Source organism: Erigeron canadensis, chromosome 2 (assembly GCF_010389155.1).
Source record: "Erigeron canadensis isolate Cc75 chromosome 2, C_canadensis_v1, whole genome shotgun sequence".
NCBI lineage: Eukaryota > Viridiplantae > Streptophyta > Magnoliopsida > Asterales > Asteraceae > Erigeron > Erigeron canadensis.
This window is the reverse complement of record NC_057762.1, coordinates 32,661,931-32,679,661: the sequence shown is the minus strand read 5'-3', so window position 1 is coordinate 32,679,661 and position 17,731 is coordinate 32,661,931. Positions and strand designations below refer to the sequence as shown.

General features: G+C 33.8%; 2 protein-coding genes across 3 annotated transcripts; one reads left to right on the top strand and one right to left on the bottom strand.

Annotated features, from left to right (window-relative positions):
* Nucleotides 1–3,293: 3,293 nt before the first annotated feature.
* LOC122587099 (H/ACA ribonucleoprotein complex subunit 4-like) lies at nucleotides 3,294–5,360 on the top strand. Of its 2 annotated transcripts, XM_043759177.1 has the most exons (2): nucleotides 3,294–4,718; nucleotides 4,776–5,360. In XM_043759177.1, the coding sequence occupies exons 1-2, from the start codon at nucleotides 3,426–3,428 to the stop codon at nucleotides 5,172–5,174; spliced, it is 1,692 nt and encodes a 563-aa protein (XP_043615112.1). In that variant the 5' UTR covers nucleotides 3,294–3,425; the 3' UTR covers nucleotides 5,175–5,360. The 2 variants fall into 2 exon arrangements, with proteins under 2 accessions (XP_043615112.1, XP_043615111.1); XM_043759176.1 differs by having other exon boundaries at nucleotides 3,315–5,360.
* A 192-nt stretch (nucleotides 5,361–5,552) lies between these two features.
* Nucleotides 5,553–9,148, bottom strand: LOC122589569 (reticulocyte-binding protein 2 homolog a). Its single transcript, XM_043761872.1, has 8 exons — nucleotides 8,379–9,148; nucleotides 8,239–8,278; nucleotides 8,042–8,134; nucleotides 6,643–6,762; nucleotides 6,457–6,555; nucleotides 6,276–6,335; nucleotides 6,090–6,184; nucleotides 5,553–5,820 (listed from the first exon to the last, which is right to left on the bottom strand). Exons 1-8 carry the CDS (start codon nucleotides 9,053–9,055, stop codon nucleotides 5,709–5,711), a joined length of 1,296 nt encoding a protein of 431 aa, XP_043617807.1. The 5' UTR covers nucleotides 9,056–9,148; the 3' UTR covers nucleotides 5,553–5,708.
* Nucleotides 9,149–17,731: the final 8,583 nt, after the last annotated feature.

Sequence of the window (17,731 nt, the reverse complement as noted above, 5' to 3'; positions counted from 1 at the left end):
AAAAGTATTCAAGACAGTTGATAGATCGCTTTGGTATGACTGGTTGTATGTTGAAAGTCACTCCAATGAACATGAATGAAAAGCTCCACCTCAATGATGGGTCAGGTATGGCTAATGCTCAAGTTTATCGCAGTCTTGTTGGTGGGCTTATCTATCTGACCTACACACGGTCTGACTTGGCCTATGCTGTTGGTTATGTCTCTCGATTCATGCAACAACCTACTAAGAATCAGTTTGGAGCTGCACGTAGAATCTTGAGATATATTGCTGGGACGCTTGGCTTTGGCTTGTGGTATGGAAATCGAAAACCAAAAGTGTGTCACTTGTCAGTTATAGTGACAGTGATTGGGTGAGTTGCATGGATGATAGAAAAAGTGTCTCGGCATATGTTTTCTCACTAGGTAGTGTGGAGTTCTAAAAAACAACACACGGTTGCTCTTTCGAGTACTGAAGCTGAGTACATATCAGCCACTAGTGCAAGTTGTCAAGCAGTCAAGCTATTTGGTTGAGAAGAGTACTTGCAAATTTGGGTTTGAAGCAAACTGATCCTACACTAATCTTCTGTGATAATCAATCTACTATCAATCTGTCAAAGGATCCGGTGATGCATAGTCGTTCAAAGCATATTGAACTTCGCCATCATTTTGTTAGAGAAATGGTGTAGCAAAAAGTGGTTAAGCTGAAGTTTTGTGGTACCAATGATCAAGCTGCTGATATTTTAACTAAAGCCTTGTCCAGGGAGAAGTTTATGCATTTCAGAAAACTTATGGGTGTTAAGGAGTTTGAATTAAGGGGAGATATTCACGACATACATTTACATCGTACAAAATTTATCAATGGGTCACTAACACCATTGAGTCATTGACTTTATATTTATTTATTTATATATAGTTGATATGATAAAGTTTTGAACATGGTTATGGTATTATCTTTAGGTAGACATATATTTACATATTTTGTATTGCAAAATTTTTTTTATGTGGTTGTAGCATCGCTTTTAAATATATACACTTATATTGATATTCTTTTATACGTTTTTAACTTTCTTCCTATTTGTTTTTTTAATTCTATATATGAAACATTTGAACGTGGTTGTGGACGCAAATGCAATAATTGAAGCCCGCATTACGGGCTTTAAAACCCCGCTAGTTATATACCTCTATTAAGAAGAATGGAAGGATGAACAATTACTTTTTGTCACTACTTAAATGGTGGAGTGGGTCAAGGTTTGGACTTTAGGGGTGAAAGTCGACGTTTCAAAGCGTTTCACTTTCTTTTTTTGGATTTTTTTTTGACTTTAAACAAACAACACCCAAAACCAATAAATTTACCCTCTTCAACGATTCAAAATGACTTATTGACACAGAGTATACAATCAAAAAAACAAAAACAACCAAACTTTTCATAGTACAAATTCTTAAGCACCGCGTATAACTTATTCATGCTGGTTTTTTCCTAAGGTGGTCGATCTTCGTGGATGCCGGAGATTTGGTGGTTCATGTATATGTGTCATGTGTGTTCATATGTATAATCCGGGAACTCCCACCTGACGTAACCTTCGTAACGGACATCGTCTTTCTCTTTCATTTCTTTGTCAGCTATAAATGATAAATTCACTTGGACCTCCCGCATGCAACAACGACCTCTATACCCCACATGCAATGGCCACAAATAAAACTAAAAGATTTACAATAACGAATCATATCTAAGGAAGGAAAAAACGCACACATTTAAAGAAAACACACGTAATAGATTTGATACACAAAGGAGATGATGTTATGGGCTTCCGACGTAGTAGTGTCGGAGCAACATGGTGGCGGCATCGTTGCAGCGGCCAGAGGTGGATACATCAAAGAGGTGGTGGGGGCAGAGATTGGAAGTTGGTGATATGGCTTCTTATCTAACATTGAACATAAAACTTTATTAATTAAGATGGTGGTGATAATAAGCTCTGTCTTTTCATGGAATCTGTCTTTTTATGGAATATTGATCCCTTTTGAGGTTTTGAGATTGCAAAGAAATATGGGATTTCAAGAATGCCATTAAATTTTAGAAAATCGTTTTTAGAGATTCATTTTTATCATTTTGGAAACCATTTGAAACCGTTCACCTTTAACATCTACTCCAAATCTAGCTTATAATCAGATTGTCATGTATCTGCTTATTAAACTAGATATGTAAGAACTAACCTTCTTTGGATGTAGGAATCCTGGATGGAAGATCACTTACTTTTGCAATTTTGACTTTTGAAAGTCCACATAAGTCTAATTTTTTTCTTTTTCAACTTCTCTATGAAATTTTTATATTAAGTTACCTTTGAAACTATGCATCAAACTAACTATTTCATCTCATTCAAATATAGTTATTGTTGCAACTAATAATGTTTATCTTTCTTATCACAACTAGACTAAATCTCAGTCTAGCTATCTAACTACTCAAATTATCTTGAAACTTTGATAATCAAGTCGGAAACTATTTTGAAAACCTTGCGATAAAACATTACATGCTTCCATGCGTATGAACGAATAGTATCGTAACTTCATTATACTTTTCATGGGAATAGAATTATCAAAACCCACTATATAACAACTTTTATAGTTAAGTTATGTTTAAAAAATCGAGTTGTGTTAAATCAAGATCAAATCTTTCTATATATATTTTGATTTATATAGCTTTTAATACTAATTTTCGAGTCTAAGTTATGTTCAAAAATATTCATTAATTATTTAATCCGCGTTTAAAAAAGCCTTTGAATTTTACATGAATTCAGAATCTACAACATATATAAACACGTACAACCCCATACAATAGAAATCCAAAATCCAAGTCTAATTGAGATCTTCAACTTTCTAAAGTGATTTCACTTTTACCTAATCCGATCATCCAAAACTTCAAACAAACTACTAACTTTTTATATTTTTTAAACTACACGTGTCAACTCACTAGTGGCAACAACCATTCAAAACTCGTCCTACACACTCACTCACTCACAAGTCACACTCAAACTATATCAAAACCCAAACAGGCTAAAGATTAAGATTATTTAAAGTTTTCTCAACTTGAAGATCTTAACATTTGAATGAAAATCAGAGTAAGATTTATTATGAAAATCAAGGTTAACTTGACTTAAGGAATCCCTCTCGACGGGCGAAACCCGTGTACACAAATTAACAAAACAAAATAACAAAAAAGTTAATTAGTAAAAATAACAAAAAGATAACATTACAACCTAAACCCTCACCTTCACCATCTTCCCCCAAAAGACGGGCGAAACCCGTGTACACAACTTAACAAAACAAAATAACAAAAAAGTTAATTAGTAAAAATAACAAAAAGATAACATTACAACCTAAACCCTCACTTTCACCATCTTCCTCCAAAAACCCTAGCCACCACCACCCTTTTTCTCATTCACAACAAAGAAAATGTCAGAAATCGATACAAGTAAATCAAACAAAAAGAAAACCAAATCCAAAACATCTTCAGAAACCGACCAAACAACTGATGACTATCTCATAAAACCACAAACATTCACTCCATCAATCAACACATCAGACTGGCCAATCCTGCTTAAAAACTACGACCGGCTCAATGTCCGAACCGGCCACTACACTCCACTTCCATCCGGTTTTTCACCACTTAAACGCCCGTTAGCTGAATACATAAGGTATGGTGTTATTAATCTTGATAAACCAGCTAACCCCAGTTCACATGAAGTTGTTGCTTGGATTAAACGTATTCTTCGTGTCGAAAAAACCGGTCATAGTGGGACCCTTGATCCTAAAGTTACTGGCAATTTGATTGTTTGTATTGATAGAGCTACTAGGTTAGTTAAGTCCCAACAAGGGGCTGGTAAGGAATATGTTTGTGTGGCCCGGTTACATTCTAGTGTGCCCGATGTCGCCAAAGTGGCGAGGGCGTTAGAGACGTTAACAGGGGCCGTTTTTCAACGACCCCCTTTGATTTCGGCTGTTAAAAGACAGCTTAGAATTAGGACTATTTATGAAAGTAAGTTGTTAGAGTATGATGCTGACAAACATTTGGTTGTGTTTTGGATATCGTGTGAGGCGGGGACTTATGTGAGGACTTTGTGTGTTCATTTGGGTTTGATTTTAGGAGTTGGGGGACATATGCAGGAGTTGAGAAGGGTTCGGTCTGGAATTATGGGCGAAAAGGATAATATGGTGACAATGCATGATGTCATGGATGGGCAATGGATGTATGATAATTATAGAGATGAGACGTATTTAAGGAGATTAATTATGCCGTTGGAGGTTTTGTTAACGAGTTATAAGAGGTTGGTTGTCAAGGATTCGGCTGTGAATGCGATTTGTTATGGTGCTAAGTTGATGATTCCGGGATTGTTGAGGTTTGAGAATGATATCGAGAATGGCGAGGAAGTTGTTTTGATGACTACTAAAGGGGAGGCGATTGCGTTGGGAATAGCCGAGATGACTACTGCTGTTATGGCTACTTGTGATCATGGGGTTGTGGCGAAGATTAAGAGGGTTGTGATGGATAGAGATACTTATCCGAGGAAATGGGGGTTGGGTCCTACGGCTTCGATGAAGAAGAAGTTGATTACTGAGGGGAAGTTGAGTAAGCATGGGAAACCGAATGAGAAGACACCGGCTGAGTGGCTGAGGAACGTTGTTTTGCCTACTGGTGGGGATTCTGTGGTTGCTAGTATTGCAGCTGCACCAGTAACGGAACAAAAAGTGGAAGTTACCGATGATGTGAAGGTTGACGGTGAGAAGAAGAAAAAGAAGGAAAAGGTGGAAGTTACCGATGATGTGAAGGTTGACGGTGAGAAGAAGAAAAAGAAGAAGGAAAAGGGTACTGAAGATAGCGACGAAGGGCAAAAGAGGAAGTTAGAAGAGGCGGATGTTACTGAAACGCCAATAACTTCCAAGAAACGCAAGGTTGAAGAAGTGAAGGAGGCAACTGAAGAAGTTGTAGAAGGTGAGAAGAAGAAAAAGAAAAAGAAGAAAGAGGGCGAGGAGGTCGTCGTATTATCTGATGGGGATAAATCTGAAAAGAAGAAGAAAAAGAAGGATAAAGAAAATGGTGATGCCCCTGTAACCCGATCAGCTGCTGTAAGTGATGATGAAGCAAACAAGAGCTCAAAGAAAAAGGAGAAGAAAAAGAAAAAAAAAGATGCTCAAGATGAGTGATCGGAAGGAATTCCAAAGCGCCTGATCGCTCCTATGCTGTGTTGTGCTGCACATTTCTAGAGAGCCGGTTTTTCGCATTGTCTTTGTTTTATTTAGTTTTTAGCTCAGCATCTTAGGTCTGCACCTGTAGCATTCCATAAATGTTATCTTTGTTGGTTATAAGTTGAAAATTTTGGTACTTTTGAACTTGAAGGTGTCTTAAGTTTTGGCTCTTGGGATTTTATGGTACAGGTCTTGCTTGCCAATGGTTGATAGAGTTATCATTTTGACCATGATGGTATTGTTTGTCATTGGTTGATACACTTATCATTTGGTCATATCCAAAAAAAAAATGCAATCAGTTTAATAACATTGACACAAATAATCCAACACGAATAATAAAGAAATAGGAATTTTATTATAGAATGAGACAAAACATGTTCATGTGTAAACAAATCAACATTGTTCGCCCAAAAATGCAATCAGTTTAATTGCAACATATACACAGAATTCCAATACGAAAAGAGTGAACAGAAAGGGAATAAGAAGAGAGAGTCAGTGATGCTGGCAAGCAGACATGTCACTCCAAGACATGCAGCACCGGAACTTCTTATGCTGTGGGTTGTGAAACCTTGGCTCTTTTGGTATGGTAGGTTGCCTTTCCGACCTAAAAAAGCCATATGAATAACAAACATAAATAAAACTGACCATAAGTTCAAATTCATTTAGGTCATTAATAAATAGAGTTTCCATTCACAAGTTAACATTTAATTGCTGAGACCTGAGAGGTGCTATATGATATGCACTTTGATGTTCAAAAAAAAAAAATGCACTTTGAGAGTGACTTCGATTCGACATGTCTAAAAGCACCATTGGTGATTTCTTAAAGAATATTAGTGAATGTTGATATTGCTTCTTATTAATATAACAATTTACCTTCTTGGAATGAAAGGTCTATCAAAGTAAGGCATGGGTTGAGCCTTTGGTACAAGTTCCTTCCTTAGTCTCCTCAGTTCTTCCTCTTCTAGTAACTACAACTCAAAAGATAATATGTATCAACTGGGGGCGGTGTTAATGTATAAATACGCCATATGATAGATCAAAAACTATGCCGTTATGTACCTTCTGCTGCCTTTCTCTTTCCAGCTTGTATTGTTCAATAAAAGAAAGCTTTTCTTGCACCTGGTGTTAAAATCATAGACAGTATAATTTTGATTTACTTGCCTCCAATCGAGAATTATCCATAAAAACTAGTCACAAGCTGGACATTTTCTATCAGTAAAGATGTAAGAGAAAAAAACACCTGTTGATCAAACTCAGCACGCTCCACAGCTCTCACATCACTATGCAATACCAAATCAACTGGTCTTGTACTTTCTTTCACAGGTGGTTTCACCAGGCACTGAAATTAGCCAAAGTCACAATCATTAAGCGAACTAGGGAAATAATTCTGAACTTTTGGATTCTAGCAGTAGTATAAAATTCACACCTCTGGTTCATCTGTTGTATATGGTAAGCCTTGAGCAACAGGAATCCGCTGCTTTTCCTGCTCGATCATCATCTCCTGGACTTTCTTCATGAACTCTTCTTGCTTTGATCTTCCCCTTTGCTGCAGGCACGTAATACAACAGCAGTGAGTTGATAAATAATGAGGGCAAAGATACAAATACATGTTATTGCTGGTTTACTTGCAGTTTTATCACAATGGTATAGTGAATTGGAAGAACAGTGAGAAATTTTTAAAGTTGAAACACATTTTAAGAATTATACCACACTACTTGAACTGGTTACTTGTAACAATTCCACCTTTTGGCTTTAGTATCATGTAAACCATACAAACTATCAGAATCACATTCATTAAGCATTATCAACACAGTTCATTGTCCTTCTTTTCACTCTTTGCCAAGTATCTATCCATTACACATTAGCATTTTGATTCTATTATACGCTTAAATTTATAAGAGCTAAGGATTGCAAATCAGAAGAGAATTCAAAAACTAGTGGACAATTGTGTAACCGATGGTTGGCAAAACAGCATAGAAAACTATAATTCCAACCAGATCCAATCAGAAGAGAACTAAAAAACTAGCCCTTAAAATTTAACTTGGCAACTCACCAGAAGAGGTAACGTGATCAAGATTTTTGAAATTTCTATTGATTTTTGCTTGAGAATGCAACACGCCTAAAAGTTTGAATTTGTAAGCTTGCTATAAGGGTTGTTTGGGTAAGTTATTTTAAGTAATTATGGTCTAAGCTTATTCTTATTGATGTGTTGTGGTCAACCCTAAAGTCTAAACTTATAAACTTACTACCAGGGGTGTTTGGGTAAGCTTATATTAAGAGTTGATGGCCTAAGCTTATACTTTTTAAGTTAAAAGTGCCCATTTTTGTGTGAGTGAGGTTATCTATGTGAGCTTATGAGCTTTTTTCACAAAGGAATAAACCATAAGCTTAAGTTCTTTATTTTGGCATTATGAGAAGGCAATGGCTGATAAGCTAAAGCCATAAGCTATCAAAAGAAGCTGAGATCTCTACGGATGCTAAATGAAGTGACTAACTATTAAAATGGAACCATAAGACACGGCATTCCGTTGGAAACTAATTGTGCTTTGTCAAGATCCGAGATACACAATACTTTGCAAAAATAAGAGAACTTTGAAACATGGAAACATGAATGCAATATGGAAAACATACTTCGATACTTATACAGTTATACTTCTAGACCAAAACACTAATTTATAAAGTGTGGCAATTGTGATGACATTTTCGCATCACATATATTTGTTTAATCTGTTTGGGGACCTCTCAACCAGGGAGCATCATTCAGTAATCACATAATGAAATATGGGCTATATAATACAAACTCATAAAGGACTGCAAAGCCTAACCTCTGTTCTGAGCTTGAACGGCTGCAGGGAAGTAGACCTAACCGTCCTCCTTTTCCATTTACCACCACCTAAACTTGAAGCTAATTCAGAATTCTGCATAACCAACACTTAAAAATCTCAATTACCCCAAATCAACAAAAAAGCAAAAACACAATCTCAATTCGATAAACAAAACTATAACACGGATAACTACATACATTTCTTCTAATTTGTCTGCCGCCTCCAATACTCGTAATCCTGTTTAAAATAACATACAAACAAACAACTCATGATCAATAAAACTCAACAAAATAAACTTAAATTCATTCATTTCAATTTATCGATAAAAAGACGTTACCTCCCATTACTGCCATCCAACGAAGAAGAAACCCGAGAACCCAACCCCAAATTCTCCGCAGTTAGTAAAAGATCCGATGCACAAAAAGAAACCGACGACATCTCCCAGCTCGAATCCCTTTTCACCTCATCCTCCTCCTCTTTTTCATCATCCGTTTTCGGCAAAGTAAGCTTATTCTCAAACGCCTTAACCAAATCCTTCACTCTCCCAGACCCCGGTTCCGGTATACTCTTCCTCTTCTCACCACTCACCTCAACACCGACTTCTTTCTCGTCATCGTCGGCATTCGATACCGCTACATTAGGGTTTGATCCTTCCACTTGATCATCATTTTTATTACTAAAATTTATAACCCTAAAAAAATCTTCCTGTGAAGCCCTAAGTGACTCATAAGCAGAAATTAAGGTTTTATCATTATTATTATTATTTTTATTATTATTGTTAACATCATTTTCTACTTTTGAATTTTTCTTCTTTTTCGCAACAACAACAAACTTCCTTTCTCGAATCTTCTGCTTTGGCGAAGTCGAACAGATCGATTTCTTTGTTTCGGATTTCTCGGTTTTCTTTGGATTAGGGCTTACAACGTTAGGGTTTGTGTTTTCTGTTAATTTTGACTGATTTGATAGCTTTGACTTTGACGGTGTCAACGTCACTGTTTCGCAGTTTGATTCCATTGCCGGATAATAGGAGGATGAAATTGATTAGGTTATAGATACAAAAAAGAGTGTATATATGCGCGTGTGTGTGACTGTGTGTTTATCGGATGATCATCGACGGTGGGGGGAAAAAATGAAAAATGAAATGAATTGATTTTTGTTGAGAAATAATGGACGCTCTGATCTCTTTTGTAACGGCTACTTTATGGATCGGGTTTTGTTTAAACGACCATATTTGGATGTCAATTGTCATGTATAAGTTGTTTTTTAAAAAAAAAAAATGTTAAATCGGGTGATTTGCATCTAGTTGCCGTTTTGTTATTTTATGAAAAATGATAGTGATAATTATGATACTTGAAGCAAGATCAAATGTTATAAAGTAGTAAGAAAAGAGATTAATACAATCTATGTAAACAACACCGTATTTTAGAAAAAAAAATATAAAAAAAAAAAAATAGAATGGATCAAAAGGAAAAAAAAAAGAAAAAAAAAAAGCAAAATTAAAAAAATCTATGAAAAAGATATTTAATTCAGAACAAAACTTAATAATTTATAAGAGAATTTTAGAATTCTATGACAAAATAAAAAAGAAAAAAGAAATTAAAAGTAGTAAAATATCTTGGACGTTATATATAAGGAAATCTCTATTTCTATATATCTAATACTATATTATAAAGGAGGACTCTTTTTTTTGAAATTTTCAAAAGATGAATTGAAGTACCTAAATTGTTTTTTTTTATTCACTAATTTAAGCATCTCTATCTAATATACCTATAAGGGGGTGTTTGGTATGATGGAATGAGAAAGGAGAAAGGGGAATCAATTTCATTCTCTACAAATTGTAGAGAATGGGTGAGAATGGAAAAAAAAAATTTTTTTTTTTAAATATGTTATATGTAATAAATGTATTATTATTTAAAATTTTATTTTTTATATATATTCATTCTATGTGGGTACCAAACAACGAAATACATTCTCTTTCCAAATATTCATTCTCTTTCTCACTATTTCCATTCTCTATTACATTTCCATTCTCTATGATTCCCTCCTACCAAACACCCCCTAATACCCTTAAATCTCAACTACTCATTTTTCTCTCTCTTCTCAAATCTCAACCACTCATTTTTTCTTTCTCCTCCATAAATCATTTTATTCCTTTAATTTATTTAAGATCTTTTATCTTAAAAACCGTATATCGATAAATTATAAAAATTGTATGAGTGTTATTAAAATTTCGTACTCTTTCATTAGAGATGTCATTCGATATACTTTTGACGAATTTTCAAATTTAAGGGCGTACGACTAAGACATTTGGTTATCACACTCTATGTCTTATCACCTTCTATTACCTACCACTCCCACCATCTTACCGTTGCAACGCGCGAGCACTATATCTCGTATAATTAAAAAACAATTGTGATTACATCATCATTTTGTCTAAATATCTTAGTTGACAACTCTAAATTATTTTTAAAATATTTTTAACTAAATAATTTATGACATCATTATAACATTAAAACTAAATTACTTAATTTATTATATTCCTTTTAAATTTTTATCATATAGTTTAATAAATATCTTTATGCAATTCTTAAAATATATATTTTTCGATCAACTTGACAAAATTAAATCAATCAGTTCACATTTCATTATTTCATGAATATATACAGCCATTATCACTTTTCTCATTTCAAAATTTTTATTATATAACCCTGATTTAACCCAGGTTCTTTAGCTAGTAAAAAATGTATATAATAGCAATTAAGTTTCGACTAAAAAATTATTACACATGATACAAATATTGATGGTTAACTTTGTTTCCTACATTCATAAATTCACTCATTCATGAGTCATTTATACTTGATACATATATTGTATTTACGTATGGTTTTGTAGGACTATAGTCTGCAAGAGTTAAAAGAAAGATTACTTCAAAACTTGTACTATTAAAACATATTATTTTTAACAGGCTAAAATCATAATATTCATCTGAGCAAATTCGAGATAAGAACTAGTAATGCATAAGGATGAAGCCATGGGACTTATATACAATTTTATTTAAATTTGAAACTTTTAATCAAAATTATAGAAAAAAGTTTTGTTCAATGGATTCAATTATACCCTCTTGGATATTTGGGGAAAAAAAATTGGAAGTATATCAAGCGGATTGATTGATATAAAAATTGAATTCACCAAATGTCTTGGAAAATACCCACAGCATGGTATGACACTTATACGGTTGTTTTTTTTTTTTTTTTTTAACAGCAAGATATACGGTTGTTTTGTAACATAGATCGAACGTGTCATCATTTATGAATACTGGACTACTGATATTTGAATTAATAAACAAATATAAATAATCATTTACGATATATACAAATTTTAATATTGGTTCAAATTTCTAACATTTGAGACTTGGAGTTCACTTTAGTGTGAGCACCTTTTGAACAAGAAAGCAAGATTGAATCTTAGTTTTCAAGCTAATATCATGATAACAATCCATTATCCATGTGGACTTTTTATTAAAATATATGATACTAGCATTGTACACGTGCGATGCGGCGGCGGTTTGGTGGTGACGACGATTGGCGGTGGTGACGGTGGTCGTGGTAGTGTTGTTCATGGTGGGTGCAACTCTGTAAGTAATTTGTGTAAATGTAATTGATGTAAAGTGATAGTAGATATAATTTAGAAGATAAAAGATTAATTATGTATATTAATTTATAAATAGTAAAATGATAATTTTCCATTTGACACTTTTATGAAAGAAAAAGTGATAATTATTATAAGATAGTATAGATGTGGGTCTTAAAAAAAAAAAAAAGGAAGTAAGAAGTATAATTGCTTGTAATCTGTGTTTTATGAATTAATGAAAGTACAATTACATTCAAAATGGGCTATGTTTCAAACTTGAAATGTGCATAAATACTTTACTGTTAAAGTAGCCGTAAAACATGTTAACAAGCAATGACAATTTCATTTATGGTTCTAAGCACCGGAGTAAAAGGAAATTAACAATGTTTTATAGAAACTATCCATTAACTATCATTTTTGTTGGAATATGATCACGTAAAATGAACGTATGTCCGAAAAATATTTAAATCTACGGGGTAACTATAAATTAATTAATATATTAAATGTAATTTATTGATTAATTTGATCACGAAAAACTAACGGGGGTTCGTTAAAAGAGTTAAAAGTTAACGGTACTTAATTAACAGACTTAACGAAGAAGAGTTGGAATTATGAAACAATTAGGAAACCCCTTTAGAATGTTCTAGGGGGGGGGGACGGTCGACCAAGGGCTCAAAACCCTCAAGACTTGGCCATTAAGTTTCCTAAGCCTATAAATAAGAGCCTAGGTTAATTGTTTTTCACACACAATTAATTAGGTTTTCTAAAACCCTAAAAATCTCTTCTCTCTCTCCTTCTCTTGGTTCGGTCGACTAGCACAAGAAAAACAAAGGGTTTTGGCTTTTGTTTAGGTCGAAATTCAAGAATAAAAACAAAGGGTTGTTCGGTTCGTGATCAAGTACTAACATACATACGTTCCACCGTTGAGTGTGCAATCGTAGAGAGGTTAAGTTAAACCTTATTCTTGTCTTCAATCTCTCCATTATAAGGTACAAATTCTATACTTGGTTAATTATTTAAGCTACATAGATCTTGTCTTCCGTTGCGTGCTTTGTGATTTGTTGTGATAATTAGTTATAAAACCCAACAATTTTCTACGAATTTAACCACCACCAATATGGTTTAGTGGTATGGGGCAATGATAAAATGGATTAATTATGAGCAACCAATGTCGTCTCTGAAAATTTATACCTAGGACGAGCCAGAAAAAAGACCTTTAAGTTAGACGCAACGATTCATATTATTAATTTTATTGAGGTTATTAAGTTATCGAGTATAAATTTATAGACTAGCTAGAAAAATTTGTACGGATGGGACAAAAACTACTTCAATTGGTGTAACTAGGAAAAAGACTCAATATATTTGTAAAACTAGGAAGTCCGGTGTTGTAGACACCGAACTTGTTCACGTACATTGAAGTCCGGTGTTGTAGACACCGAACTTGCCCACGTGGACAAAAACTACCTCAATTGGCATCAAACCGCACATGCTTTCTGAGTGCCACCTAGACCAAGTTCGGTGTCTACAACACCGGACTTCAATGTACGTGAACAAGTTCGGTGTCTACAATACCGAACTTCAATGTACGTGAACAAGTTCGGTGTCTACAACACCGGACTTCCTAGTTTTACAAATATATTGGGAGAAGTTCCTAGTTACACCAATGGCGGAAAATATAGTCCTATCCGTACAAAATATTCAAAGATTCTATTGTACATAAACTATTTTTATAAAATGACAAATAAAAATTACAGTATACAGTATTAATAAACATAACAAAAGTTATTTTTCAATGACATGTAAAAAAAATCAATAGATAACATTAAAAAGTAGATTTAGTAGAATCCATTTGTCATCATTTTGTAGTTTTATGAAGATTATTAAGATAATCTTAAAAAATATATATCATTTTACAAATTATATTTAACGGAACAAAAAACTAATACAAGTTGAATACATTCATAATACACTTATACATTGTATGTTTCAAAAAAAAAAGATGTAATAATATTTTACATTGTTACTTTATTTAATAGTAGTCTAGGTCTATAAGGACATTAGAGTAGCTTGCGATTACATTGCGAGATTGAAAAATATAGCTTTTTTTTACCTATAAAAATATGTGTAAGTGGACTTTTTATTTTATGTAAATTAAGTTATATGGCTTAGTTTTTGGTTAATTGTTAGGATTTGTAATGAGCTAAATAGATTACATTAATATTAATTTATATATATACACGTAAAAAAAATCGGGCCCCCCTAAAAATCGAGTCTCGGTCTGTCGTCCACTTTGTCCTACCCCTTAACCGGCCTTGTGAGCAACGACGGGTTCTATTATAGTGCGTACTCCGGCGATAAGTTTTCTTCATGATTGAAGAGGGTGGATTGGGCTTCACAGTTCAGTCTCCTTTTTACGCGCATTTGGGTCCTTCTTTTGCAATGGGTTACCCTGTATAGCCGGATTTATTGGTTCGTTAGGCTGTTAAAATAAAATCATTGAAGCTAAATTACGATTAACAAAATTCAAATTCATTTTACGCTATCTTTTCCTTTTCCATTTGCTGCCTAAATAGAGGTTGCCAAACTATAGTTATATAAAATATATGAACTAAATATTTAGCAAAAAACAAGTGGATCCAATTGCACGACAAAATTTTCCAAGTACGTACCGAACACTCCACAGGCACGTTTTTAGTGACTTAATACCTTCCCTTGTGTAAAACAGACCGTTACAAACTTACACCCAAACTTTTAAATACAAACGATCGCAAAAAAAGAAGAAGACAGAGAATAAAACCGAAGGCTTGTTAAAATTTATGTTTATCCAAGATCGGAATCAAGTTAAATATAGTTTTTGATTGAAAAGTTTCATTTGCTTTTGATATAAAACGTGGTTTGTACCTAGATGCATAAAAGAGGTTTTATGGTCCTTTAACCGAAAATATAGAGGGCAAGGATATATAACATCCATTTTGATTTTAACGATAGATATTGTTTAGGGATGACATAAAGCTCTAATGATTAGAGATGATTTTTTTAACGAAAAATTTAAATCATTAACAGATTATTGAAGTACTATTGTGTTATTGAGGTACTATCTAATTATTTCTCATTAAACAATAATGTCAATACATCAGTTTAAATAAATAGTCAATAAATATGAGAAAATAAGATTTTATTTGATGTGTGTTACTATTTGTGTATGAAACTATGAACCCATATAAATATAGGAGTTTGCTAAATACAACCCTTAGGGCTGTGTTTAAGATGTATAAATTGTTTGTACATTTACCATGAAAATCAGGGGGCGTGTTTTTAATATGAAATGTACAAGTTTTTTTATACACGTTAAATACAGCCCTTTGTATTTAACATTTCCCATAACTATAAGTATATAACTTTTCTTATAAGTAACAAGATGGTCATCATGTCACCATTAACCCTTCAGCTTGAAATACAATTACATGTTGTGCATCATGATTCATGTAGACACAAGTTTATTTCATGTGTACAAATATTTTACTTTTATCCCAAACTAACTTTCTACTATATTATTTTAATTAGTCGTAAACTACATGATTTTGTTATTGAGAAATGCTAGATATACCTTATTAACTTTCTCATATTACGCAAAATTAAAAGTATAATTACAAAAATGATATCAACGTGTAATTATTAGACCTTTTAAATAGTGTGATTTAGAAAATAAAACTTTTACTTTAAAAGTTTTTCGATAACGTATAAATTATTATCATAAAGACGCATCGTCGCCAAAAACATCTCATGTGTTGGAAATATGTTAACCAACATTTTAAAATGGTGAAAACTTATCATCATAAAAAATAGCTTAAAATTCCTCTTAATAACATCAAAGCTTGATATGTGTGATCCAACTATTATCTTTCTTCATCTCCTCTAATGTTTCTTCTAACTCTTATTTTTTATTTCTTTATGAAAGGACCCGACTTGATAAACCGAAAATACAAGAAATTTTTTTTTTTTACCCCCACTGCGACTCAGTGGGGTTAGGACACCTCCCACTGCGCCGCAGTGGGGTTGGACACCTCCCACTGCGACTCAGTGGGAAACTTCTGACCTGCGAGGTGAAAAACCTCCCACTGCGCCGCAGTGGGGTTGGACACCTCCCACTGCGACTCAGTGGGAAACTTCTGACCTGCGAGGTGAAAAACCCCCCACTGCGCCGCAGTGGGCACTTTCTGACCTGCACCTGATGCAAAAACCAGTCATTTAACACACCAAACAACTCCAAACTATAATATTCATTTGCCCAACTTCCACAAACTAAATTTCAAATATTCTAACAACTATAAAGACACATTTCAAACACATTTACAACATCAACGAGTACGCAAAATCAAGATTTCCATCAAATGGGTCATTTACCCACTTTGACACCTTTTTGACCAAAATTATGAATTCACAACTATCCAAAAACTTTATAACTGGAACATTTACAGAAATTTACCCAAAAGCATGACCCCAAACTAAAATGTACCAAGGGCCAAGAAATGAGGGACAACTAAGCTTCTATACCAAAAGATCGTCATTCGCCCGGGAATGACCTAATTACCTTCAAGACGTCCAAAAATCGCTTCAAACTCTAAATCAACTATCTTCAATCAACAATCACTAGTTCCTTCCTCCGGAACTACCTATATAAGAGGGTAAACGTCTAAAATATAAGCAAAGGCTTAGTGAATATACTTGCATACATTTACGAATATGAAGGAGGGCATAGTACAAGGACTTTCACATGTAACCTATGGCATCATCATGTCACATTTACATATTCACCTTGCACACAAACAATACATATATAGACCCATATAAGCTAAACAATCATAACAAATCATATCTATCGAGATTCTTAAGCCCCGGAGGTTCTTAGGCCTCATATCACATTAACTATCGGGATTCTTAGGCCCCGGAGGTTCTTAGGCCTCATAAACAATGCCCCACATGGGCTTAACGCCGAACCAATTACCATGCTTGGAACATTCACATCTCATGGTAATTGGCCCAATGTATACATAAAGGTATGCAAGAATACTCACCTCCTCCGCAACAAAGGTAATAACGCTAAATGAACAAGCACAAGCAATCTTCAACCTATGATCATATCGTAAAAATGCATAAGCTTACATTCACAACTATGGCTAGCTTAACCTAGTCATACTCAATCACTAGCCTTCCTAGACCCAAAACCCAACCCATTTGTCATTGAGTTTCATTTTCTTTAACAACCACACTAGGTAGCTCAATCTACCATTTTCATCAACAATTCCATAACTAGTTAAAACTCATCTTTTCTCAAGAACTAAAATTTATCACATGCACTCATTATTTTCATAATCAAACATATCATATAACTCAATGATAACTAGGTTAACTAAGGAATTGGGAAAAAAATTAACCATAAATCATTTTTTCTAGTAAAACCCCCAAATTGGTTCACTCATGAACCCTAATTTTCAAGAGAATTGACAAAGCTAGATTGGGAAAATTCATTACCTCACAATGGAAGACAATTACTTGAGATTTTAAATTCACGAATCCTTCCTTTTCTTTCTTCTCAATTTTCGGCTACCCTCACCAAAATCACCAAACCCTAGCTTTCAAATTCTTGAATGAAGACTAAAGTTGGTGATGATTGTTATTGTGATTTCTATTCTTGAATTAAAGAGGATTACTTTGATTTTTGAAGAAACAAGATTAGTCTTGCATGAAGAAAATAGAAGAGAATGGAGAAGAGTGGGTGGAAGGAGGTTTCTAACAACAAAAGGGATGTCTGGCACATCCAGAAGGTGCCACGACCCATTCCAAATTTTGAGGGTATTTTCCCTGCTATCCGTTAAAGTTCCAACTAAATTAACCCCATATTCAAAAATAAAATACTAGGAAATTACTTTAATGTCAAAACTATGAAAAAGGGTTAATTTCTTTTACCTTTAAAATCTTTGTGGTGTTACACTTTATATGTCATAATCGTATGATAAGGACAATTTTTAAATTAATTTTTTAAAAAAACGAGAATGGTAT

Bases quoted from the DNA above. Each gene is read 5' to 3' on its own strand.
- LOC122587099 (XM_043759176.1), top strand. From the start codon at position 3,426: ATGTCAGAAATCGATACAAGTAAATCAAACAAAAAGAAAACCAAATCC.
- LOC122589569 (XM_043761872.1), bottom strand. From the start codon at position 9,055: ATGGAATCAAACTGCGAAACAGTGACGTTGACACCGTCAAAGTCAAAG. The intron at 6,556-6,642 runs GTGTGAATTTTA...GGCTAATTTCAG, and splicing joins ATACAACAGATGAACCAGAG to TGCCTGGTGAAACCACCTGT. The intron at 5,821-6,089 runs GTAAATTGTTAT...TGGCTTTTTTAG, and splicing joins AGACCTTTCATTCCAAGAAG to GTCGGAAAGGCAACCTACCA.